Genomic DNA, 26,194 nt, shown 5'->3' on the forward strand with positions numbered 1-26,194 from the left:
TGACTGCCGCTATGGTGTTTGTGGTCCAGGAGAGATCCTCAGCAATATGCGTGCCCAGGAACTTGAAGGCAGGGACCCTTTCCACACAAACCCCGCTGATATGCAGTGGTGTGTAGCCCATATTGTGTCTTCGGAAGTCTATTATGAGTTATTTTGTCTTGGAAGGATTCAGAGCCAGATTGTTTTCCGCACACCATCCTATCAGTTTTTGGACTTCATCTCTGTAGGCTGTCTCGTCATCTCCTGAGACGAGTCCAACCACAGTCGTGTCATCCGCAAACTTGATGATGGCGTTGGTAGGATGAGTGGGGGGTGCAGTCATGGATGTAAAGGGCGTAGAGAAGAGGGCTCAACACGCATCCTTGTGGGCAGCCGGTGCTGATTGTGAGAGTGGAGGATGTGTGAGGGCCTAATCTGACCATCTGGGGCCGATTGGTCAGGAAGTCCTTAATCCAGTTACAGATAGATTGGGAGAGTCCTAAATCAGTTAGTTTAGAAACCAGTCTGTCCGTGATGACCGTGTTAAATGCTGAACTATAATCTATGAAGAGCATCCTCACGTAACTGCCCTGCCGCTCAAGATGGGTCAGTGCGGTGTGTAGGGCAGTAGTAATGGCGTCCTCTGTAGACCTGTTTGATCTGTAAGCGAATTGGTGTGAGTCAATAGTGTCTGAGAGGCTGGCTTTGATGTGCTGCTGGACCAGCTTCTCAAAGTACTTCATAATGACTGGGGTTAGTGCAACAGGACGGTAGTCGTTGAGATCACGGATGACTGGTTTCTTTGGCAGTGGGGTTATTGTTGCGGATTTCAGGCAGGATGGGATGATGGCTTTGGACAGGGACAGGTTGAAGATCTTCGTGAATACCACTGAGAGCTGGTCTGCACATTCTTTCAACACCCTTCCCGTCACTCCATCCGGGCCTGCAGCCTTCCTTGTGTTGACAGCCCTGAGCACATGTAAGGAATGATTAGTAAGATTGCAGCAGGTGGGATTGCAGATTGTGACAATGGTTATCAAAAATTACAGCAGGATCTTGATCAGCTGGGCAAGTGGGCTAAGGAGTGGTTAATGGCATTTAATGCAGGTAATTGTGAAATGATACATTTTGGGAAGTTAAATCTGGGCAGGACCTTCAGAGTGAATGGTAGAGGCCTGGGAAGTATTGTGGAGCAGAGAGATCTAGGAATATGGGTGCTCAATTCCCTATAAGTGGTGTCACAGTATTGACTATTAAAGTTGGGACATTATGTTACAATTGTATAGGACATTAGTTAGGCTACTTTCGGAGTATTGTGTTGAATTTTGGGTACCCTGCTGTAGGAAGGACATCATTAAGCTGGAAAGAGTGTGGAAAAATTTACAAGGATGTTGCCAAGACTCGGGGGCCTGAGATATAGGGAACGGTTGGGCAGGCTAGGACTTTATTCCTTGGAGCACAGGAAGCTAAGGGGTGATCAAGGACATTGGGAAAGATTTAATAAAAAACAGATGTGTCATTTTTGTCCACTCAGAGCGTGGTGGGTATTTGGAATGACCCGCCAAATGAGGTAATTGAGGCAGGTAGAATAACAACAATTAAAATGACATTTGGACAAGTACATGGATAGGAAAGATTTAGAAGGATGATGGAAAGATTTAGTGGGACATGGCCAAATGGGTCTAGCTTAGATGGGGTATGTTGGTCAGCATTATCAAGTTATGCTGAAGGGTCGGTTTGTGTGCTGTATGACACTAGAAACCTTTTCCCTGCCCTAACATCTAAAAATATGTTTCTTCCGGGGAGAGATGAAAATAGAAATCTGAGGCTCACAATTGCTCTCTGGCTGACTGGAACTTTTCTGGTTGATTTTACACCCTAATTAATGCTTGGCACTCATTAACATTGCAATATTTTAGTTTAATAGAAGTACAGATAAAAGATTGACTATTTCCATGTAGTGCATGGTCTCTAACCACATTATTGTTTTCTATGACAGCTCTGATATAACCCATATCAGTAATGGAGAATCATTGGTTACTTCAGCTGATGTATTTACAAACAAGACCACCTCTAGTAAAACAGATTCTGACTCCTCTATACAGCCTGATACTGAGACGTTGGGAAACATGAAAACGCTTCTATTAGATTTGAAGATAACACTAGGTATGTTTATCACAACAGCAAAAATAACCACAAAAGAAAGTGATATGTCTAACAACTTAATTTTATCTAAATCACTTTGATAATTGACCTTCTAATGTCTTACCGCTTTTCTTTCTATCCTGTGATGTCCTACATCTCTCTAGTATTCCTAGCTGTGTCTACATTGTTATAATCAAGACTCCTTGCATACTCTGGTACTAATTCCTTCAAATTGGTAGCATCTACCTCCTTCAGTGTTCTTTCTAAAATCAGAAGATTTTTAATCCCAAGCAGTAGTGTTCAATAGATCTTTGAGACTTTCTTCTTCTGTTACGCTTTCAAAGTTTAACAATGCTTTTTGATGTAAATGTTGGCTTTGTTACATTAATGGTGTGAATGAAACTACAACAAACAAAAAAAGATGCACTGGAGCATTCAGTTCACCTGGTGAATTATTTATACAAAGAAGATTTTGCAGACATAAATAATCAAACTTTCTATTCAAAATTGAAAGGTTTCCAAGATGATTGTGGGATAGGGCCTGAGAGTACCTAAACTGAGTCCACATCTGACTTAAGTTTCTATTGAAATGAAGTCAACGTGTATTTAGTTTAGAGATACAGCGCAGAAACAGGCCCTTCGGCCCACCGGGTCCGCACCGACCAGCGATTCCTGCACATTAATGCTATCCTACACACACTAGGGACAATTTACACTTATACCAAGCCAAATACCCTACAAACCTGTATGGAGTGTGGGAGGAAACCGAGGATCTTGGAGAAAACCCACACGGTCACGGGATGAATGTATAAACTCCGTACAGACTGCATCAGTAGTCGGGATTGAACCCGGGAATCCGCAGCTGCAAGCGCGGTAGGGCAGCAACTCTAGCGCTGCGCCACCGTACCGCCCTACGGTGAGGGTATTAATGGAGATAAAACAGAAAATATAGAAAGCAATCAGTAGGTGAAGCAGCAACATCTATGGTGGAAAAATAGTCAACACGAACAAACCTTTTCAGAACTGAAAAGTGAGAAAACAGCATCTTTTAAATAGCAAAGGGAGGGATGAAGAGAATGGAGGAAAGAGCTGTGATAGGATGTAGATCAAAGTTGTCAAGAATTACTTTAACAATCAGTGGTTAGAAACAATAGATAAAATTAATTGAAGCAGAAAGGTACAGCAACATCTGTGAATGTTTTTAGGACTCATACAGAACTCCACAAATTCATTACTTTTGGCACTTTCTACCCTGCTCACTGTCATAAAGCTCATACCTGACTCCTCCTTCTTGACACCTCCAATTTAAAAATAGACTAGTGACCATTATCCATTACAAAACATTATGAAACAGGACATTCACCCCACCTTGTCTATGCCAACCAGGTTGGCATTCTGGACTAGTGCCATTTGCTGACATTTGGCCCATGTTCCACTCAACCCTTTCAATCCACATTATCTGTCCAAATGTCTTTTAAAAGTCATAATTGTTCGGTTGAGGGGAAAGGGGAGTAGCGGGAAGTTTGAATAGGTTCACCAAAATGTGTTCTTGACATTTTTTCCCCTCAAAGGATGAGCAATTACTAAATTATGTTCAAATATGTGTGCAGGTACTAGGGGTTCAGTTGATAAAGAGAAACCTGGAACTGCAAAACCCCCCGAAGATATACAGCCTTGGTCCAAGAAGGTATTAGCCAAAACCAATGAGCCAGTTACTCCCCGACTTGGATTCAACATCAAGCCTATTCTGCCTGGAATTCCATCTGGGCGGACAACTGCTGAAATTCCAGTGAACCCAGAGCACGCCATATGCTCTTTGAAATAAAAACTTTCCCCAGCCCAGTCACGGTATCTGAAATATCAAAATTAAAAGTTTTATTCTTAGTCTTCTGATGACTTAGGTCTACACTACTTTTATTATTAATATTCTGATGACTTAAGTAATATCTGCACTACAACAACAGCTTGCATTTATATACTACATTAACTGCATCTAGAGACATAGAAAAATAGGTGCAGGGGTAGGCCATTTGGTTCTTCAAGCCATGATAGACAATAGACAATAGGTGCAGGAGTAGGCCATTCAGCCCTTCGAGCCAGCACCGCCATTCAATGCGATCATGGCTGATCACTCTCAATCAGTACCCCGTTCCTGCCTTCTCCCCATACCCCCTCACTCCGCTATCCTTAAGAGCTCTATCCAGCTCTCTCTTGAAAGCATCCAACGAACTGGCCTCCACTGCCTTCTGAGGCAGAGAATTCCACACCTTCACCACTCTCTGACTGAAAAAGTTCTTCATCTCCGTTCTAAATGGCCTACCCCTTATTCTTAAACTGTGGCCCCTTGTTCTGGACTCCCCCAACATTGGGAACATGTTTCCTGCCTCTAATTTGTCCAATCCCCTAATTATCTTATATGTTTCAATAAGATCCCCCCAATAAGTTCAATAAGATCATCTAAAATTAGTATCCCTTTCCTGGTTTTTCCCCATATCCCTTGATTCCTTTATCCCCAAGAGCTAAATCGAACTCTCTCTTGAAAACATCCAGTGAATTGGCCTCCAATGCCTTCTGTGGCAGATAATTCCACAGATTCACAACTCTCTGGGTGAAAAAGTTTTTCCTCATCTCAGTCCTAAATGACCTACCCCTTATTCTTAAACTATGGCCCCTGGTTCTGGACTCTCCCAACATTGGGAACATTTTTCCTACATCTAGCCTTTAAGAAATGTATATGTTTCTATAAGATCGCCTCTCAACCTTCTATGAAGTCAAGTAAAATGCAAATGTGTTTAAAACAATCCATTTTGAAACTCAGCTCAATATATGTTAAATCTTTCATGGAATTACTTCATAAGTCAAAAGTAATGGGGCTGATCCTACCGTACCATAACTCATGGGTGACGAGGTCAGCACCAAGTCGGGTATAGTAATTGCTTCTGTCTTTTAGTGAAAGGCACCAGTCACTGTGGTGAGATCATGAACATTAACTTCCTAAATCCTACTCAAAAAATTACTCAATTAAGCTGCATACATGCAACAATTAGGTGCAAACTGGTTGCAAACATAGGCATGGAATTCCTGTTTCCAGGCAGATTCATTGACCTGCATGGATTTCTGTGTACCGGAACTCCCATTTATCCTATTGTTTGGAATAAGTGTACTGCATCCAACACTTATTTGGGGAATGGCTGGTTCGTGGATGGAACCTCAGAAGGCAGTGGAGGCCAGTTTGTTGGATGCTTTCAAGAGAGAACTGGATAGAGCTCTTAAGGATAGCGGAGTGAGGGGGTATGGGGAGAAGGCAGGAACGGGGTGCTGATTGAGAGTGATCAGCCATGATCGCATTGAATGGCTCGAAGGGCTGAATGGCCTACTCCTGCACCTATTGTCTATTGTCTAAAAGTATGCGGATGATATGCTATCATTTTGTTTCAAGATTGCAAACCAAGACCGAATCAGACACGTTAAATAAACATAAGACAAAAGTAAACGGAAAATAATGCATTTTATTGAGGAAAGAACATCACAAGCTACAGCAGAATGCTCGGATACTGAGGTCTGATCAAGCACACATTTTAGACAAAAATCTACCTTCTCAAAGCAAAAGGCAAAAGTTTTCACAACAGTCTCATCTAGGCAGAGGCTCTTCTGCTGTTGTAGAGGTTTAAATGCTTACAACTTGTATCGCTTACTCTTAAGTGATCCTGTTAAAATTTACTGCCAGAGGCAGGCCATAATGTGCAAAACTTGCCTTGGTCTGATATTATAAATAAGAAATATTGCCCCATTTTCTTTACGGTTGGGGCCACAGGTGGTTTTATACATAAAAATGCTCCCAGACAGCACATTCAAAGGACATGAATTGTGATAACCAAGGAGGAAGAAAATGTGGTTGCGCCATCGTACTGATTTTATATTAGTTCATGTACAAGATTCACTAGGAAGGAGAGAGATATAATTATTTTCCATTCCAGCAAATTTCTCACATTGAACAGAAAAGGAATCAATAAATAAATAATAAAATCTCAAGTGTCAACATTTCTGAAGAAACCAGCCTGTCTGCAGATGTTAATACTTACAAGAATTGGAAATACTCAAGTATTTTATATAATGTATTACTTTTGAAGTGCAGTAACTGACAAATGTAGGCATCCGCCCACCTTCCCATTCTCTTCTACATCCTGACAGCATTCAGATTTGCATTGGAATTCAGCTTCTTTATTAAATATTTCTTTAATTACAATATGAATGAAGCTGGGAGTATAGAACTAACATTTAAAAATACATCTCCACTACTCAGCATGGGTGGGATCCAAAACACCTGTTGCTATACTTCGGTCTGGGAATTTCCTGGGATGGATTATCTTCTGATGCTTTCACAACAGCAGCAACCCACATCCCACTCCCACCTGAAAGATCGGAGACTGGCCCCCTTCTTCTCTTTTATCTACTCATCTAAAAACTATGTTTATTTTCCACGTGTAAATGGTGGACAGCCACTTGCTCCCAATTCACTTCTCATCACAATTCTGTACCTTAGCCACTGACTTAATCCAATTTCCTGATGGCAACTAAAATTTAAACTAACCCATAACCTTGGAGTTATGAGGCTCCAAGAGTATCTTTCACAATCTCTGTAATGTGCCCTACTCTACGCCTGCCGCAGCACATCTGCTCCAGAAACCTTCATCCACACAGCCTTTGTTAATTCTAGGCTCAACTATTCCAGCATACGAATGATTGACTTCCCCCTTTCAAGCATCTTAAATTTAATGTCATCCACAACTCTGCTACCCACAGCCCAACACAGAAAGCACTGTTCACCAATCACCCCACACTTACACCCATGAATAAATTAGGACCAGGGGAGGCTCATTCTGCCCCTCAAACTTGTTCCACCATTCAACAAGATCATGGCTGTAATCACAGCTATGCAGTCTAAACACAGTAACCTTTTCTCTCCTTGCTTATCAAGAGTCTATTTACCTCTGCTCTAAAAGCATTCAAAGACTATACTTCCACTGTCATTTGAGGAACAGTCACTGAAGACTCTTGTAGAGTGAATTAGCTTAGAAATGGGCCCTTCAGCCCATCTTGCCCATACCAACCAGGATGCCCTGTCTAAGCTAGTCCTTCTTGCCCACATTTGGCTCATATTCCTCAAACCTTCCTATCCATGTACCTGTCCAAATGTCTTTTAAATGTCATTACAGTACCTGCCTTCCACTATCTTCTCTGGCAGTTCCATATAACCACCACCCTCAAAGTGAAAAAGGTTTCACCTCTTCCTGTGTTAAATGGGCAACTCTGTTTTTTAACAGTGACCATTGTTCAAAATCCTCTCCACAACCAGACTCCTCAATATCTTAAGTTTAAACTCCTGCAGATGCAGCCCTAGTCTTTCAACATTTTTCTCACGAGAACGATTAGTTCCTGGTTAAGCATCAATTTGACAATTCTCCTCCTTGCTTTGAAATCTCTTTTTGGTTTCACCCTATCCCTTTAATTTCCATTCGGTTTTCAATCGTCCACCATATCTGTACTCCAATTTTGATCTTGCAATTACTCCCAAACTTAATCACGACATGAACCACTAAACATGCAGCTGAAATTTGTTCCATCAACGTTTATCTCTCTTCATGCTTAAAGATGGTCTTTAAAATCTACAACTTCAATCTACCTGTTCTTCATCTGCACTGATATCACCTTTCGGCTTGATGACAAATTTTAACAACATTGCTGTGGTAAGATTTCACTGGTGGTGAGATTTGGGCACTAATTAGTGCCAAATGAATAAAAACTATTGTCCACATTCTCTAAAATACCTCTCTGTGTATTTGTTCATCCCTGAGATTGTTATTTAATATAGGAACACTGAACTGAAGACTGTCATTTACCCCCTTCACATCTGTTCTCGTATTTGCTGAGAACATAACTGATGTTATATGTACTGTTGATGGTTATTCTGTCCAATAAAACTTGTGTTGTTATAAACAGTGACCCCCCCACATTCCCACAGGCTTAAGCTAATGAAATGCATTTCCCCAAAGAAATGAAATAGTCCCGGAATCACAATATTAAAAGTGGATTGAATCTTTGGAATCACCATCTAAGAAACTCTGGAGGCAATTGATTTTAAAGAAATCAAGAAATGTGGGGTTACAGAATGGCACAGCAGACTTGACAGGCCAAAAGACCTATTCCTGCTATTTCTTTTGCTTTTGCGTAACGGAGGATTAGGGATAATACCGCCAAACCCAATTCCAGCAGATAAGGATTTTTACCCCTCAAATTCATGATTAGTATAAACCTCTTATTTTATGACTTGATATGTTCCAATGTCATAAACATCTCAATCAATCTTACATAGATATGGAACTAAGTCAAAGCACCTGAGGCAGTGTATTAAATTCACAGTGCCATCCGGTCTCCCAAAGTTTTAACCCAGCACAGAACCATCTCTTCAGGCAATAAATTTTACTAAAAATGCAGTTATAACAACTAATTATTACACATATCTTACTCTGCTACTTTTAAGCATATGAACATTACTTCACATGGTTGTCTTTATGGCAACTGGTCTGCTCCATGTAGCATTTACAGACTTACCTGATCTAAAGTTCAGAAATAGGTGGGAGGAGATAAGAATAGAGTTTTCACAAGAAAGAAACAATTAAATTTATTATTCTGAATAAATGCAGACTTTCCTAAAAAGAAAGTATTTTCAAAGAATACCTGAAGACCACCCAGTCTCTGTTACTACTGGGGATCCTCTGTAACTTCTTTGGATTTTGACTCATTGCCCAGGAGAAAACTACTGCTCCTTTCTCTTTCTGTACACGAGCTGCTTCAAGGTTTTCCAAACTTCAGCATAGGTGAGCGTTCCAACAAAGACCACTGATGTCCCAACCCAATGCCAGAAGGTAAAGGGGTTCTTGAAGTAAACAATGGAGAAAATCAGACTGATAAATTTGCGAAGTGTCACAACAAGTGTGACTGTTAGAGATGTGCACTCTGTTGTGAGAATAAAAACACCTCGGATGCAAACATATCTGAAAAAGCAAAGTTAAGGACAAAAAACATTTCACTAGGTCACACTCTTAAATGATGATCTTTCCCATTTGATCCATCATGGGCACTCATTGAAGAGGTTGGAGGGGCATGTGGGTTTCACCAACAAAAAAAAGGAACAGAAGCAGGAAACATCAGGGAAATGGGAAGTGGTACAGCTGGGAACTGGAAGTAGGGGATTTTAGTGTCAGGCATGGTTCATGGAACTGCATCGTCCCCATAGTTATCAGATTCTTGAACAAGCCTCATATGATCGGCATAAATACCCGATCATTCAATCTTTCACGTTGCGGCCCTTGCACCATTTTTAATCTGCACTTTTTCTGTAACTGTAACACAACATTCTGCATTCTGCTTATTGTCTCTTTGTTATGCCTGACATACTTATGTATAGTATGCTTTGCCTTGATAGCACACATGACAATAATAAACAATATCAACAGCAATAATCATTAGGTTAGCTTTGGTTCAAAGACTTGACTAAACCTGTTCAGGGTTACCATGATGGGATATGAAGAAGAACTGTCTTCGGAGTGCTTGGAGGTGATGGAGAGGAAAAAACTGTTTCTTTATTTAACCAAAGAGAGGAATAAGCATGAAAATTAGAAAAGTGCTTCCTTTAAATCAGTGAAGAGAAGTATTCTTCCAAGAGACATTGAGAGATAAGTAACTGCTTGTTTTGTTCAATCTAAATAACCATAACACATGGGAATGGAATAATGGACACGAAAAGCTGGAATAACTCAGCGGGACAGGCAACATCTCTGGAGAGAAAGAATGGGTGACGTTTCGGGCCGAGACCCTTCTTCAGACTGGTTCGGGATAAGGGAAACAAGAGATAAAGACGATGATGTAAAGAGATAAAGAACTATGAATGAAAGATATGCAAAAAAGTAACAATGATAAAGGAAACAGGCCATTGTTAGCTGTTTTCTGGGTGAAAATGAGAACCTAGTGCGACTTGGGTGGGGAGGGATAGAGAGAGAGAGAGAGAGGGAATGCCTGGGCTATCTGAAGATAGAGAAATCAAGATTCATACCACTGGGCTGCAAGCTGTTATTTTCCTAGCAGGCTGCAAGCTGCCCAGTAAGCTGGAATAATGGAACTCGATGAAGTTTCTGGTGAGTGTTTGAGACATTCTTCTGATGTATCTACATCTTGCTGCAAGTTGTGTGGACCATTGTGATGTGATCAAAAACCAAAATATTATGGACATGACATAAAGTGTTCAAAAGAAAGTCAAATTAGAAAACTGAGGTCACATGGAGGAAGGAAAACACATGACAGAAAGTGTGCTTTCTACCCAAAAATGTCACTGAGAGGTTTGGGAAATTCTTCATCATTTGCAACGTTACCAAGACATTTAAGAGATGGCTAGGAAAATAACTGCAGATACTGGTGCAAATCGAAGGTATCACAAAATGCTGGAATAACTCAGCAGGTTAGACAGCATCTAGGAGTGAGGGAATGGGTGACGTTTCGGGTCGAGACCCTTCAAGACTTTAAGAGATGGGAGTAGTTTAATGCAGCATCTCATTCTACTTCAAAACAATGACACAAATTACTACTTGGTCGTCATTTCTGACCTCGTCCCATGGATTGGAGATATCCTTTTTATCACAGGTAGTTGCCAAAGTATCAGAATGGATTTTAAATGTTGAAAAGGATACTGAGTTAGAACATTCATTGTGAGGTAAAACCACATAATTGGCATGGTCACTCCTAGGGGCACAAGTTCAATTGCTTCTATAAAACAAATATGAAAAAAAGCATTGTCACACTCCTATAAACAGGTTTCTAGCAGTACATGGATACACAGGGTGAAACATAAAACATATGTAACACTGCACTGAATTTTGTAGAGTTAATGTTCCACATACCTCACATCATCTCAAGCCATCATAACATTTTTACTTATTTCTTCCTCCACTCGAAATTGTGCACGCAGTTCACAAATACAATATACCACTAATGCATATGATTCTATATATAGTATTCTGGCTTTCAAAATTATATTTAAGTTGGTAACTGCAAAAAGTTAAACACACTCACTAGACTGGCTGAAGAGGATTCCATGATTGTAGATGTCTGAGGTAAACAAGAGGAAGGCAGGTAATGGAAGGAAATGCTGAAAGGAAAGAAAGAAAGCAGTTGAATTGGGATCATTGAGCATCCAAAACTGATTTAGTACAAGAACATTGGAGTGGACAAGTGAAAACCAAGAGTATGTCCCATGTAGAAACAAGCTGATTTACACAAAAGGACACTAACTGCTAAACTGCTGGAGTAACTCAGCGGGGTTAGGCAATATCTCTGGAGAACATGGATAGGTAAGGTTTTGGGTCAAGACCCTTCTCATGTCCCACGCCCTATTGCGCATATACACAATATCGGTTTGTAAAGACAGATTGGACTGTGACAAAATGCCACGTTATACAGAAGAAGAATATCTTTGGGAAGTCTCTATTGTAATACTGGAGACACACAGTTCAGGATCTCTAGATGGACTGAGGTACCACAGCATTTGCGCAATGCATGACAACCAAGGTACAATTTTGCACACAAGATTCTGCAATAACCATCTAACAACCAGCTAATTGGTGTCAGGGTGCCAAGGGGAATCACTCTGCTCTTGAAATGAGGGCAAAGGGAACTTTTACATCTACACAACATGGCAGACAGAAACCTACTTAATGTCTCCATTGAAAGTTGATACTTCTGAGAATCTCAGCTGCCATTGCAACCCCAGCCTAGATATAGAGTGAAACAAGTACATAATCTCCTGTCTCACCTCTTCATTTGTGAGACAGAGTTTCTGCGAACAGCTATAATTTTAGAAATGATTTGCTGCTATACCTTACAGTTACAGAAATTGTCACTGTCCCAATTAACAGTGTACATGTCAGATAAATTATTTGATTTTTTCCCCATTTAAAAAACAAATTGACCTTGCTAAGTGTTTCTAAACTTGACTTTATGAGGTTCTTCCCACTTTAAGAAGCAGCATCTTCTCTATTTGTCACCTAAGTCAAAAGCAAGCTATTATTGGCACTCACGTTGTAAAACAGTGCCTCCTTGGAGTGCTTCCCATATTGCTTGTATAACGTCTCTTGAAAGATGCCCATTCTGGCCGACATGAAAAGTGCAAAGGTTAGCATAGCGACACCTTGAGGAAAGAGAAAATTATGGGTTTCAATAATATTTAAGCACAGGTCAAGACAGTTAATGCCACACAAGAGGAAAACACTCAGCTGGTGCTGGATAAATTATTTAGTTAGAAAAATCTTTAAATCAAAAACCTTTGCCCTTGGACAATTGACAATTGGAGATATACAAGATCGAACATGGAATAGTAGAGCACAGAAATGAACCCTTCGGCCCACAATGGTTGTGCTGAACAAATTGGCCCAACCAGTCTACGCCGAACCGCCCATTCACACTAGGTTTATATTATCCACTTTTCTCATCCACTCCCGACATGTGAGGGACAATTTACTGAGGCCATTTAACCTGTAAGCCTGCACTTCTTTGGGATGTGGGAGGAAATCGGAGGACCCGGAAGAAATCCACGTGGTCACATGGAGAACGTGCAAACCCCACGCAGACAACACTTGAGGTCAGGATCGAATCCAAGTCTCTGGCGCTGTGAGGCAGCAGTTGTACCAGCTGCACCAGCTGCCACCCCAATATGATGTGATGGGAGGTCTTTGCTTAGGTGCATCTTGACAACCTAAACTATGATCGTAGATGGGAACATTAATCTATTTTACCATTTTATTTTTCATTAAGCTTAAAGTGAAAGAACTCAGGAAGAATCCTGCATTCCATCTATGGAATTTGAAATATAACCAAGCTTAAAACGACAGATTCAATTATCCAAGCCTCCTTGTCGAGCTGAAATCTCTAGTACAGGTACAGAATTTCCAGGGAGAATTACCACAGAAAAAGTCCATTTGGTCCAAATGGCCTGATATTTATGATGCACATGCATTTCATCACATTTTTGCATAACCTTTCTCCAACATGGATTCATTTATCATTTCCTTTTCACGGAAATATATTGCCTTACCTATCAACCACTGATTAAATGCAGAATAGCTGCCATCGTCAGACACACTTGTATGTGAAGACTGAAATAAAAAGGAATTATAATAGTAATTTTACAGTTTTACACAAAAATAGAATTCAGATTTTAATGCACAGTGGTTGAAGGGTCTGTACAAGTCTATGAATCCTCATCTACTCTATTCAGAGACCCCGACTGACCTTTCAGGGTAGGCAGAAGTTCACTTGCACCTCCTCCAACTTTGTCTACTGTATCCGCTGTTCCTGGTTGGGACTCTGGCGAGACCAAGCGCAGGTTCAGTGATCATTTCACTGAAAACCTTCGCTCAGTCTGCCTCGTCCAACATGATCCTCCGGTTGCCAAACACTTTAACCCCCCTTCCCATTCCCACCCTGACCTTTCTGTCCTAGGCCTCCTCCAGTCAGAGTGAGGCCAAATATAAATTGGAGGAACAGCATCTCGTACTTCGCATGGCCAGCTTACAACCAAGCTGTATAAATATTATCTTCTCCAACTTCAGGTGATTTCAGAAATTCACTTGCATCCCCTCTCTCTCCGTCCCTGCCCCACCCTGGTTGTCGTACTAGTTTTACTGTCGTCCTTTTTAGTTCCTCTGTCTGTTTACTCATTGTTACCTAATCCACGTCCAACAATGGCCCATTGTGTGCCCCACATTTCCTTGATTATTGGTGCTTTTTGCATTTCTTCCATTCATTTCCCCTAAGTACTGTCTATATCTCTCATTCCCCTTTCCCCTGACTCTCAGTCTGAAGAAGGATCTCGACCAAAATGTATTACAACAAACATGCACCCTGGCACAAAGGAGAAACCATTTGTCAACCTGAAACATTAACCCTGTTTATCCTTCCACACATGCTGCCTGACAAGTTGAGTATTTTCAGCACCTTAATGTTTTTTTAATTTCAAAATTTCCAGTTCCCACAGTATTTTTTTGCTTTGAACCCTTCAAAGGGAAGGTGAAGTACTTGGATTTAAGGCATTTCCACATGCACTGCCATGTACACTTTCGTTTTTATCATTTTTTTAAAACTAAGGCTGGTAACCCAGCTGAATCCTACGCTGCCGGAGCATTTACAAGGTAAGAGACGTGACCAAGGCAACTAAAATAAATCGCCGCAGATACTAATGAGTGGCTCAAAAGCAGGAGGGCAGAGTCTGAATGCTTTGTAACTGCCATCTGAACCCTTGGGTAAGATTACAACCTTGAAATCAATCCAGGGCATTTAAAAATAGCAACTAGAAATGTCAAGCATTTGAACCAGCGGAGTCCTCAGCTCTGTATCAATTGCACGGCAAAGGGGCAATCTGAATTTTGTTTCTGCTTAGCCCATTCATTGTAGCTACCTATTGGCTCAGGTCTATTCTCGCTCACCTGGTCAAAAGTAAGTATCATTCAACACATCAACCTGGAGTCAACAGAGGTAGATACCTGTGGCTGAGGATCAGCCAGCCCTGTATATACACAGCCCAATTCTGGAAAGGTACAGTAAGACAACCATGACGTGGGACTAGAAAGAATGGAATGACAGCTCTCAAGTCTGCATCCACATCACATATTTATTCACAAAATGCTGGAGTAACTCAGCAGGTCAGGCAGCATCTCGGGAGAGAAGGAATGGGTGACGTTTCGGGTCGAGACCCTTCTTCAGACTGATATTCTTCACATATTTATAATGGGTAAGGGAATGGGGATGACGGAAAAGCCTAAAGGGCAGAACAGAAATGGTGAAAAGATTATTTTAAGCAGTTGGCAGCAAATAAATGAAGCAAATTACTCCAACACTGTGTCCTTTTTTCTGAACAAGCACATCCACAGTTCCTTGTTTCTATTGTGCGAAGCAAGTTGCTTTGTCAAAAAGCAAGGTATCACAAAAAGGAGAGAAGGAAGGGGTGACGTTTCTGGTCGAGACCCTTTTCAGCTTTTTGTGGACCCGCTGAGTTACTCCAGCTTTTTGTGATACCTTCGATTTGTATCAGCATCTGCAGTTATTTTCCGACACAACTTGTCAAAAAGCAAAGCGTGTCAATGTTGGAGATTAAACATAATTAATATTTGGCAGTGAACTGACCGTTGGGTATATCAGAGCTTTTAAACCAGGTACAAGAGTGGGTCGCATTGATAGTTCAAGTTTTTTTGACTTTTTTGAACTCTAAATTTCAGGGAAATAACCCCTAGCACTTCAAGCACATGCACAGGGTCCTTTGGCATTCGCACATACACACACACATTCTCCACAGTTAATGAAAATGACTGATCCCTTACTCAAAGAGGGAAGAGTTGGGAGAGAATGTGGAAAAATAAATGCACGCGTAAGAATTAACAGCATGACACTGTTAAGTGAGGATTTGAGTTTCACTGTGCGAAGCATTGGGTGATAACTCAAAATGCAACACAGCATTACTTTATACTGATTTTGAAGTGTGGAGCAGCAAATGTGCGAACTCAAATGTGAAAAAAATTACAAGGTATATTTAAGAAGAAGATAGATCTCAAGATGCAATAAACATCAGAGGATATTCAGAGAGATCAAGAATATGGTATCAAGGTAGAGGACCAGTGTCAATCACTTAGAGTAGGAAACCAAACTCCAAAGGCTGTAAGCCTACTCCTACGTTCCTGCTTCTAGAAACCCTCGTGTGTGGATCACACCTATCTCTTCGGTAATTATAAATAGCATAGTGTTATTTTCAATTCTTGTTGAAAGGATGCAAATATTTCATTTTATTAAACATTAGAAACAGCACCTTTCATAAACTTACAGGTGACAAAAAATACACCAATCATTTGAAAGGACTGCCCAATAGCTCCCAATAGCTCCATCTTCTTTTGCTTTTTGCCCATTACTCTTTAGATTTTAATTTCAAAGGGCTGATAATGCTGTAAGGCATTCTCAAGAGTTTATTACTGTAACATTGGCAAATAAATACATTATGTAATATGTAATAATGTATTATGTACATTACTTTGGATTTTAACATCACATCCTGTGTATTTGAAAACATTGTATCATTTCAATTTCCTTTTGCAAGATACCAATGAATCAGTTTATATCATCCCCTACATAAATTGTTATGCATAAATGTCAAAGTCTTACCATTTGTTTTGCAGACATAAACATACAGATAAATATCCCCAGTGAAATCAGAACGATTGAAATATACTTTGCAACCGGGTATCTGTAAAAACAGAGCAGCAAAAGGCAAAAATAAATCATTTAGTGTCACAACAATTTACTGTATAAAAGTGCTTATGCTCACACTCTTTGCTCAGCATGGGTTAAACGATTGCTTTGTTTCACAGCTACAAGTGGCCTCAAGTTAGAGGGGCCACATCAACCCAAGAACACAGTAGAGGTCCTGCATTTAAAAAAGGATAAAGGCTACTGACCTCAATTAAACCACCCTATTAATTCTTATAATTAGTTCTCAGGGCACTTGCAACAATGGCAAAGCCAATATGCATTACCACTTATCTGAAGAAGGGTTCCGACCCCCAAAAAATCACCTGTCCTCTTCCTTCCACAGATGGTGCCCTGGCCTATTGTGTTCCTCCAGCACTTTACTTTTTTTGGTTAAGATTTCAGAATCTGCAGTCTCTCGGGTCTCCTACGTTAACCATTTTCTAAGGTAGATACAAAATGCTGGAGTAACTCAGCGGGTCAGGCAGCATCTCGGGAGAGAAGGAATGGGTGACGTTTCGGGTCGAAACCCTTCTTTGGACTTTGAAGAAGGGTCTTGACCCGAAACGTCACCCATTCCTTCTCTCCCGAGATGCTGCCTGACCCGCTGAGTTACTCCAGCATTTTGTATCTATCTTCGATTTAAACCAGCGTCTGCAGTTTTTTTCCTGCACATTTAACCATTATCTAGTTGTCTCATGTCGTTGGTGATGGTGATCAGCTTCACTCACTAAATGTCCCGTTCGCTCACTTTAGCTAACATTTAAAAGCTGAACATATTGGTGTGAAACTAGAGTTGTAAAGGCAAATAGACAGGCCAGTGTTTTCCCCAAAGCTCACTGGAATCTTCATTAAAATGAACTGCAATGTCCAACACTTTACCAAGTGAAAATTACCTGTTATACATTACCATAGCCACTACACTGTAAAACAATTGTAAAATTTCTTAATTTTTTTAAAAAATCACTACCTTTGCTAGATCCTAGTTCTATTTCCTCGTCTTTCCAAATGCTGCAAGTACAATCTTTTAGAGTCATCGAGTGATACAGTGTGGAAACAGGCCCTTTGGCCCAACTTGCCAACATGTCTCAGCTACACTCGTCCCATCTGCCTGCACTTGGTCCATATCCCTCCAAACCTGTCCTATCCATGTACCTGTCTAACTGCCTCTTAAATGTTGGGATAGTTCCTGCCTCAACTACCTCCTTTGCCAGCTTGTTCTATACATCCACCACCTTTTGTGTGAAAAAAACTTTTGCTTGATCCACATTTATCATTAAAACTCTCAAAGCTGCTTGCTATCAACTGTTTTGCCTATAGTCAGAGAATCATGCAGCTCAGAAACAAGCCCTATCTCCGCGCTGACCAAGATGCCCATCTAAGCTGGTCTCATTTGCCTGGATTTGACCTTTCATTTTTGGTCCAAATGTCATTATTGTAAATTCCTCTACCACTTCATTGGACAGTTCATTCCATGTACATACAACCTCTGCATGAAAAAGTTTGCCTTCATGTTCCTATTAAATCTCACTCCTCTCTCCTTAAACTTAAGCCCTCTAGTGCTTGATTTCCCAAATGTGGGAAAAAGACTATTTGCATAGTCTTCTTACATCACCATAACCTTACTCCTCAGTCTTCTATGCTCAAATGATTAAAGTCCTAGCCTGCTCAACCTCTCCCCAGAAGTCAGTACGTCGAATTGTGGCTACACCCTTATGAATCTTTTCTGCTCTCGTTCATCTTTCCCACAACAGGGTGACCAAAACTGAACACAATGCTCCAAGTGCAGTCTCACCAATGTCTTGTACAATTGCAAAAACCCCCAAAAACAAACCATATATATTTATTTCTCCAAAAAAAGTCTATTTTGAAATTTTAAAAATAACTTCTATACACAATGCCTTGACCGATGACGGCCAGCATACAAAAGCCTTCTTCACCACACTGTTTACCTGTGTCTACCATTTTCATGGAACTATGTACTTGTACTCTTAGATCCTACTGCTCCACAACACTCCCCCAGGCCCAACCATTCACTGTGAACGTCCTCCCGTGGTTTGACTTCACAAAAGCAACCTCACACTCATCTGAATTAAACTCCATTTGACATTTCTCGGCCCACTGATAAAGATCATGCTCTAATTCTTGATCATCTCATATACCACATATTTCAGTGTCATCTGCAAACTTACTATCCATGACTTGTACATTCTCATCCAATTTGTTGATTTAGATGACAAAGAACAAGTCGTGCAGACAATGCTGACCTAATCAGTAAACACAGAGAGACAACAGGCAGAATAATAAAAACTGACCTTTTCTTTAATATGATGATTCCCAGAACCATGTTGGCTATCAGAGAGCCCTGAAAAATAATAGAAGACCATCATACAAACTTTAGTTGTACATTGCACTCTTGATTCTGGCAAAATGCATTAAATAGTAGAATGTTTTCTTTGTTGAAGAAAATGGATTAAAATAGATTAACATCATTTGGTGTATCAACCAGCCCCGAAGAAACTGTTATTGGGATATCGGTCTTCTACAATTTGGTTCTCTAATTATCAACCAGAGATTGTTCCAGAATGAAACCTTGGGATGAAGGTGCTATTTCATGTTTCTTTTGCCGATTGCTCCATCATCAACATAACGACAGTACTGGTCGTAGTGGAGCCAAAAAAGAATGAAAATAAAATTGTCATGTCCCCATGCGATTATAAGGGTGCTGTGTGTAGAATAAGGCTTTTCATAATAAGGCATTTCATTTACTTTCTTGGAAAGAACATGTATAAAAGGCATATTCTTAAAAGGTGGTACTAAACTCTAGTCTTCTGGCTCAAGTGAACATCAAAGTTAAGCGACACAAACTTCTATGGAAAGCATAATGTGGTGTTCAAAATGAATCCATGTTGAATCCAAAATACAGAAGTGACCTTGAAGGATCAAAAGGATGGATTCATCGATATTCTGCACCAATCGTGAAATGATACATAGGCAACACAAACTTTTCATACCCGTCACTGTCATTAGTTTCATTATTTGTTTATCATATTGATAGGTGAGAAACTACTTACCGATCTGAAGATCATGTGCAAAGGCATTGGAATATTGAAGTTGAGGGCATAATTATTAACAACACTCACGAGGAAAAACATGGTCACCATAACGTAATAGTTCCTATGTAAAAAAGAAAGAGGTGAAAACAGTGAAAAGCGCGAACTTAACTTCAAGAGTAATTACTTAACCTACAGAGCAGATACTATCACAAAAAAGATTACCAGGCTGATTATCGTAGGGGGCATAGTTACTGCAAATATTTAATAATAATAAAATAATAATAATAATAATATATTCCTTTATTCGTCCCACATTGGGGAAATTTACATGGAACTAGGATTTTTACATGGAACAAATGGAACTAGACCAAGTGGACCCGTTGGGCCCAAACCTACCTGCATTGGTGCAGCACCCTCTCCTCCCCCCTTGCCCTCCTCCCCCCATCTCCCCTCCCCTCCTTCCTCCCACCCCCCACCTCCTCCCACCCCCTCCCAACCTCCTCCCAACCCCCTCCCCATCCCACCCCCTCCCCTCCTCCCCTTCCCTCCCTCCTCCCACCCCTCTCCCCTTATCCTCTCTCAACCCCCTCCCCCTCCCTAGGATTTAGATTTAAACTTTAAAATGTGAATAACTTTAAAAATGTAACACCGATTTCAATGAAACTTCTTCCTTTAGCACCAAAGGGACGACGGTGAGTAAGGTGGGCCTAAAATTGTCACGCAATAGTCGTGTACCATTTTGGCTGTAGTTCAGGAACAAACAAACAAGAGTTTTAGTATATAGATTACAAGGCAGTGTACTTCTCAGGAATTAAAAAAGAACTGCAAAACATCTGGAAGTTTCTTGTGCAGATCAGAGAGGGATTTTAAACCCTGAGGCAAGAGGTAGAGAGGGGCATTAAAACACCTTAAAGTCTCGGCAGATGAAATAGCAGAGCCATTAATTATTTGAACCGTGCAAGAGACCTGAATGGAAAAAATAACATAGAACTGACAGTTACAAGAATTACAGAGATGGGAAAGTTGCAGAAGGGTGCAAACAAGGAAGAGCGTTATGAAACATGAATTCCAATTATCTTCGATAAAACATGTATCCAACCCATCACAAAGAAAATGTTTCCAGTACCTTAAAGGAATTGCCCGGGGCTTCGTGAGAAAGTGAGCTTGAAAGATTAAGCCTTCCAATGCTATAAACACGAACTGTCCAAATGTCACAATGTTCCCACATCCTGGGAAATCCCTGAAAACAAAACATTTTTTAAACCACAATGCAATGAAATTGAGGCTTTAGCAACTAATTCCAATAATTGGAACATTTACCGATATAAATAGCTTTTCCCTTGAAATAAATCATAGAATCAAATCAAGAGCAAATTCGAACACTAATTACTGAATAATAAAAATGTTTGCACTTTACACATAAATGCCGTGACATAAAAGTAATTACATGTTGGAGCTATGGGCTGACAAGTCTCCAGATCCTGATTGACCTTCATCCTAGGGTCGCAAAAGAAGTGGCAAAAGAGATAGCTGAAGCACCGATTCAGATTCAGGGAAAGATCCAACAGAGTGGAAAATAAGAAATGTAATTCTTTATTCCAAAACACATGCAAAGCACAAAGCTGCAAACCAGTTCGATTTACAACTGACGTAGGGAAATGATTAGCAGTTATTAATACAGACATTATTTAAAAAATTGAAGGTTATCAAGCAAGGTCAATATGGTTATTGAGATCAAAATCATGTGTGCCAGATTTACTGTCTCGCGGATGTCAAGAAGGCCACATCGAGAGCACCAAATGCAATAGACAAAGATTGAAGAGGTGCACGTGAACATCTATCTCACCTGGAAAGGCTGTTGGGGTCCCTCGATGAAGGTAAGGGAAGAGGTGTGGGCACGGGAATAACATCTCCTGCGGGTGCAGGGAAAGGTACCAGGGGAGGGAGTGGTTTGGGTGGGAGGGAAGGCAAGGGATGAGTTAACTAAGGAGGCGCAGGAGTTGGCTCTGCGGAAAGAGGAAAAGGGTAGGGATGAGAAGATGTGATTGGTGGTGGGATCACGTTGAAGGTAATGAAAACGTTGGAGAATGATGTGTTGGATGCGGAGGTTGGTGGGTGAAAGGTGCGGACATGGGGAACTCTATCCCTGTTCTGGGAGGGGGAAGAGTAGAACTCTGGAATAACAAAGGAGCATGGGTGAGGGATCTATCCACCACAGCAGGGGGGGAACCACGTCTCCTGACAATCGAGCCTGCCCTTCTCTCGCTCGCTTTCCAGCCCCCCCCCCCCCCCCCCCGTCCGTCCCGTCAAACCAGAGTGAACAATTTCTCCCAATATCCTGCTCATTTCCCCCTCCCCTTCTCCATCCACCTATACCCCACCCTCTGGCTTTACATATCAATCTTCTCTGGGACCCTTTTGCCTCCTTTGCATCACCCATCTGCCAATCCTTTGGCAGAGCCTTTGTCCACCCATCTGCCAATCACACCTACCCACCTGTATCCACCTATCACTTCCCAGGCTTTGTCCCATCTTTCCCTCTTTTCCAGCTTTTATTCCCCCCACTTCAACCAGCCGGAAGAAGGGTCATGACCCAAAACGTCACCTATCCATTCCCTCCACAGATGCTGCCTGATCCACTGAGTTACGATAGCACTTTGTGCATTCTCAGGCACGGTTTGATTGAACTCGGGTATGATTCGATTTGCCGGGAGAGCACGCAAAACAAAGTTTTTCATTTTTTTAAGGTACACATGACAATTTTTTTAAATGCCAATACATTTGTGTGCTTTTTCTCATCTCAAGATCTGAAAAACCACTTCACAGCCAAAGTTCTGTACTAGTGTACAAAGTTAGCAGCAAACTCGCAATGACACCACAGGATGTGTTGTAGATTGTTCAGAATAAATGTTGATCAGAACACTGAAGACAGCTCTTGTGCTATCCTTCAAAACAGTGCCACAGGTTCCTCCATCAACCTGAGCAGCAGGTAGGGCTCCATTTGATGGTACATCTGGCAATGTGCCACTCTTTGTGTACAACATTGGAGTTTAAGCCTAACCTTTTTGGTAGAAATTAGGTAGAAATGTTCTGACTACACAGTTCTGACACAATCTAAATTAAACATGGGATGCAAAACAAATTATACTTGTAAATTACAAAAACAATATTATTTCTCAGCGGATAGAACTTGGAACAAGTCACCGTCTCACAAGCAAAGAGTAAACTAAAATTGTTTGGTTTAATAGTTTGGGAGATTTCCAGATTACTGGTCCAAAACTGAATACGTAATGTTAATAATAATATGCTGAAGATTGCACTTTCTGATCAATTCAAGAGTCACCAGAAACATATAGTAGTCCAAAGCTCCAAAATGACAAGCATGGACTCCAGATATTCAGCATTGCTACTAATAAAACTGTTATAAACTGTTGTCCTCAACTGTTCAGGCCCAGGTCGAAACTGTGGAGTCACTGTGGAAAACCAGCACAGAATCCAGGCAGAAGCAAAATATACTCCAACCATGTGGGAAGAGGATCTGATGCTTTACCACCTACAGATCTCCTGCACCACAGCAAAACATAATTGCCTGACTTTCAACAGTCAAAATAGTTTTGTGTCAGTTTTAACCAACCACCATGGGGAGCAATGGAGACATGAGAAACTGCAGTTGTTGGATCGTGAGTACAAGTGTTGGAATGCTGCAAAGTGGGTCAGACAGCATCTATGGAGAGAATGGACAGACAAATCTTCGGGTCAGAACCCTTCTTCTGACTGCAAGTCTGGGTCGGAACATGGTCAAAGAGGAGGAATCACAGTGGGGATGCAGTAAGAAGGACTGACGGAACTCCAAAATAAAGAACTTCATCCAAGTAGGCATATCTTTAGGAGATTTTGCAGTGGATCAATAAAATGGAGACACATGGAACTGCAGATGCTAGAAACATGAAGTGCTGGAGGAACTAAGCGGGTCAGGCAGCATCAATGAAAGGAATGTACAGGTGATGTTTCAGGTCAGGACCCTTCTTCAAATTCCCTCACCAGAGGTAAATATATTTTACCACAATAGCACTAGTTTTGCTTTTTGATGGGAAGATTTATTTACTCCAGACCCCCCCCCCCCCCCCCCCCCCCCCCCCCCCGTGAGTTATTCCAGTACTTTGTGTCATAGAGTCATGCAGCATGGAAAACAGGCTCTTCAGTCCAACTCATCTAAGCTAGATTTGCCTGCACTCACCCCATATCCCTTTCCTATCGGAGATAGACGCAAAATGGGTCAGGCAGTATCTCTGGAGAAATGGAATAGGTGGCGTTTTGGGTCGAGACCTTCAGACTGAGTCAGGGGAAGCGGCGGGAACCTAGAGTTATGAAAATAGACAATGGGTGCAGGAGGAGGCCATTCGGCCCTTTGAGCCAGCACCGCCATTCAATGTGATCATGGCTGATCATTCTCAATTAGTACCCCGTCCGTGCTCTCTCCCCATACCCCCTGACTCCGCTATCCTTAAGAGCTCTATCTAGCTCTCTCTTGAATGCATTCAGAGAATTGGCCTCCACTGCCTTCTGAGGCAGAGAATTCCACAGATTCACAACTCTCTGACTGAAAAGGTTTTTCCTCATCTCAGTTCTAAATGGCCTACCCCTTATTCTTAAACCGTGGCCCTTTGTTCTGGACTCCCCCAACATTGGGAACATGTCTCCTGCCTCTAACGTGTCCAACCCCTTAATAATCTTATATGTTTCGATAAGATCCCCTCTCATCCTTCTAAAAGGTACAAAGAACAAATGAATGAAAGGTGTGAAAAGAATAAATCAAAGCCAGCCAGATGATCAAGGTAAGGTGGAGGCCATAACGATCAATTGCTGGCTGTGGAGAAGGTGATAACGAATGGATACAAACAGTGAAACAAAACAAGATGACAGTGAAACTAGTTGGACGACTAGGGTGGGGAAGGACGGAGAGAGAGGGAATTCAAGGCTTACTTAAAATTAGAGAAATCACTAATCATACCGCTGGTTTGTAAGCTGCCCAAGCGAAATATGAGGTGCTGGTTCTCCAATTTGCGTTTGGCCTGACACTGACAGTGGAGGAGGCTCAGGACTGAAAGGTCAGTGTGGGAGCCTTCCTATCTATTATAGACACAAAATGCTGGAGTAACTCAGCGGAACAAGGCAGCATCTCTGGAGAGAAGGAATTGGTGACGTTTCGGGTCGAGACCCTTCTTCATAAGTTCTCCTTTTAATCCATTGATGTTTTGCCACTGCTGGGAACAAGCGTGGACTCAAGGTGGGACCACCTGGCCCTGACTGAAAGCAACCACGCTACACAGTTTCCCCAGCAACTTGTCCAGGCCAGGGTGCTCAACTGCCCCTGAGTCGAGGGGCATCAATCAGCCAGACCTGCTCCAGGCAGCCTCACCTCACCAGCAGCTCCAGGAACACAACGTTGCTGCTGCAACCCAGGAACACCAGGCCGATGGCGAAGGCTGGGTGCATGGTGGCGAGGGCCGAGAGGATCCCCGCGTTCTCGATCTGAATCCGCCCCGCGTCTCGCTGCTTCCCCTCCCCTCCTCTCCCCTCGCTGCACCGCAAGCGACACGTCCACCGACCAGCGCTCTCCCCCTTCTTCCCTCGCCGGCCCACTGCGCATGCTTCACCCGCAACGCACGCCGGGAGATGTAGTCCGTGTATGCGCCGTTCTCACTGCGCATGCTTCACCCGCAACGCGCGCCTGGAGATTTAGTCCGTGGGATGCGTGTTTCTCACTGCGCATGCTTCACCCGCAACGCGCGCCTGGAGATGTAGTCCGCCTATACGCCGTTGTCACTGCGCATGCTTCACCCACAACGTGCGCCGGGAGATGTATAAGAAAGGGTCTCGACCCGAAACGTCACCCATTCCTTCTCTCCCGAGATGCTGCCTGACCTGCTGAGTTACTCCAGCATTTTGTGAATAAATCGCCGGGAGATGTAGTCCGTTGTTGCGTGGTTCTCACTGCGCATGCTTCATCCACAATGCGCGCCGGTACATGTAGTCCGTGGATGCGTCGTTCTCACTGCGCATGCTTCTCCCGCAATGCGCGCCGGGAGATGTAGTCCTACCGCGAAGCAACCCGTGGTCGCAGGGCATGCCGGGGCTTGTAGTACAGTTCTATTTATAGTCTCACTTTAAACTCCAATCCCCAGGGAGCTACACGAGCTCACTGTGAGCTGTTGTGGCAACAATAAGAGTACTAAATACGAAGATAACTAAAAGGTAAATATACTTTACCAAAATAGCAATCGTGTAGTTTTTTTGGTGGGGAGATTGATTTGATCATAAAATAAAATATACTTTTCTTTGAGCTTTTTGCTCCAGATTCTTCAGACGTTTCTTCAGGAGAGAAATGAATTTCAAGGATGCCTATTAGTGGTGTTTAGATATGCTCATTGAACAAAGGGAATAGGGAGTTCCACTTGGAAGGGGAAGAGGGAGGAACAGGACCTGCCTTACTACTAAAAACTGCTGCTTCTTCTTCATGACTGAAGGCTGCAACAAATTGAAAGTGGAGAGTTATCAGGCTCCTTGTACAAGATGTCCATATGGGTCCTCCTGGTCTATAGTTACGTGTTCCAGATGGGCAGGTCTCTGTAAAGAAAAGAACTATATAAATGCAGGTTAGTAATGTGTGTGTT

General features: G+C 41.9%; 2 protein-coding genes across 3 annotated transcripts in view; one reads left to right on the forward strand and one right to left on the reverse strand.

Annotated features, from left to right (window-relative positions):
• The window catches only part of lrguk (leucine-rich repeats and guanylate kinase domain containing), a gene marked incomplete at its 5' end in the record, with an annotated part of 76,874 nt that extends 72,863 nt beyond the window's left edge, over window positions 1–4,011 (forward strand). Inside the window, 2 exon segments of the mRNA XM_078419533.1 lie at window positions 1,979–2,145; window positions 3,735–4,011. Coding sequence (XP_078275659.1) covers window positions 1,979–2,145; window positions 3,735–3,949 — 382 coding nt within the window.
• On the reverse strand, window positions 1–25,050 carry slc35b4 (solute carrier family 35 member B4). Of its 2 annotated transcripts, XR_013548779.1 has the most exons (11): window positions 24,940–25,050; window positions 20,647–20,760; window positions 19,539–19,641; window positions 18,780–18,829; window positions 16,381–16,462; window positions 13,268–13,328; window positions 12,255–12,364; window positions 11,251–11,326; window positions 10,869–10,944; window positions 8,863–9,179; window positions 1–948 (listed from the first exon to the last, which is right to left on the reverse strand). XR_013548779.1 is itself a non-coding variant. In XM_078419534.1 (10 exons), exons 1-10 carry the CDS (start codon window positions 25,014–25,016, stop codon window positions 8,942–8,944), a joined length of 987 nt encoding a protein of 328 aa, XP_078275660.1. In that variant the 5' UTR covers window positions 25,017–25,050; the 3' UTR covers window positions 5,578–8,941. The 2 variants fall into 2 exon arrangements, 1 of the variants encoding a protein (XP_078275660.1); XM_078419534.1 differs by lacking the exon at window positions 1–948 and having other exon boundaries at window positions 5,578–9,179.
• Window positions 25,051–26,194: the final 1,144 nt, after the last annotated feature.

The sequence above is a fragment of the Rhinoraja longicauda genome, chromosome 23 (genome assembly GCF_053455715.1).
Source record: "Rhinoraja longicauda isolate Sanriku21f chromosome 23, sRhiLon1.1, whole genome shotgun sequence".
NCBI classification, from domain to species: domain Eukaryota; kingdom Metazoa; phylum Chordata; class Chondrichthyes; order Rajiformes; family Arhynchobatidae; genus Rhinoraja; species Rhinoraja longicauda.

Coding starts and splice junctions, on each gene's coding strand:
- slc35b4 (XM_078419534.1), bottom strand. CDS start 25,016: ATGCACCCAGCCTTCGCCATCGGCCTGGTGTTCCTGGGTTGCAGCAGC. Junction 10,945..11,250: donor AATCCTCTTCAGCCAGTCTA/GTGAGTGTGTTT, acceptor TTTGTTTTATAG/AAGCAATTGAACTTGTGCCC. Junction 9,180..10,868: donor ACAATGAATGTTCTAACTCA/GTATCCTTTTCA, acceptor TTGCTTTTTCAG/ATATGTTTGCATCCGAGGTG.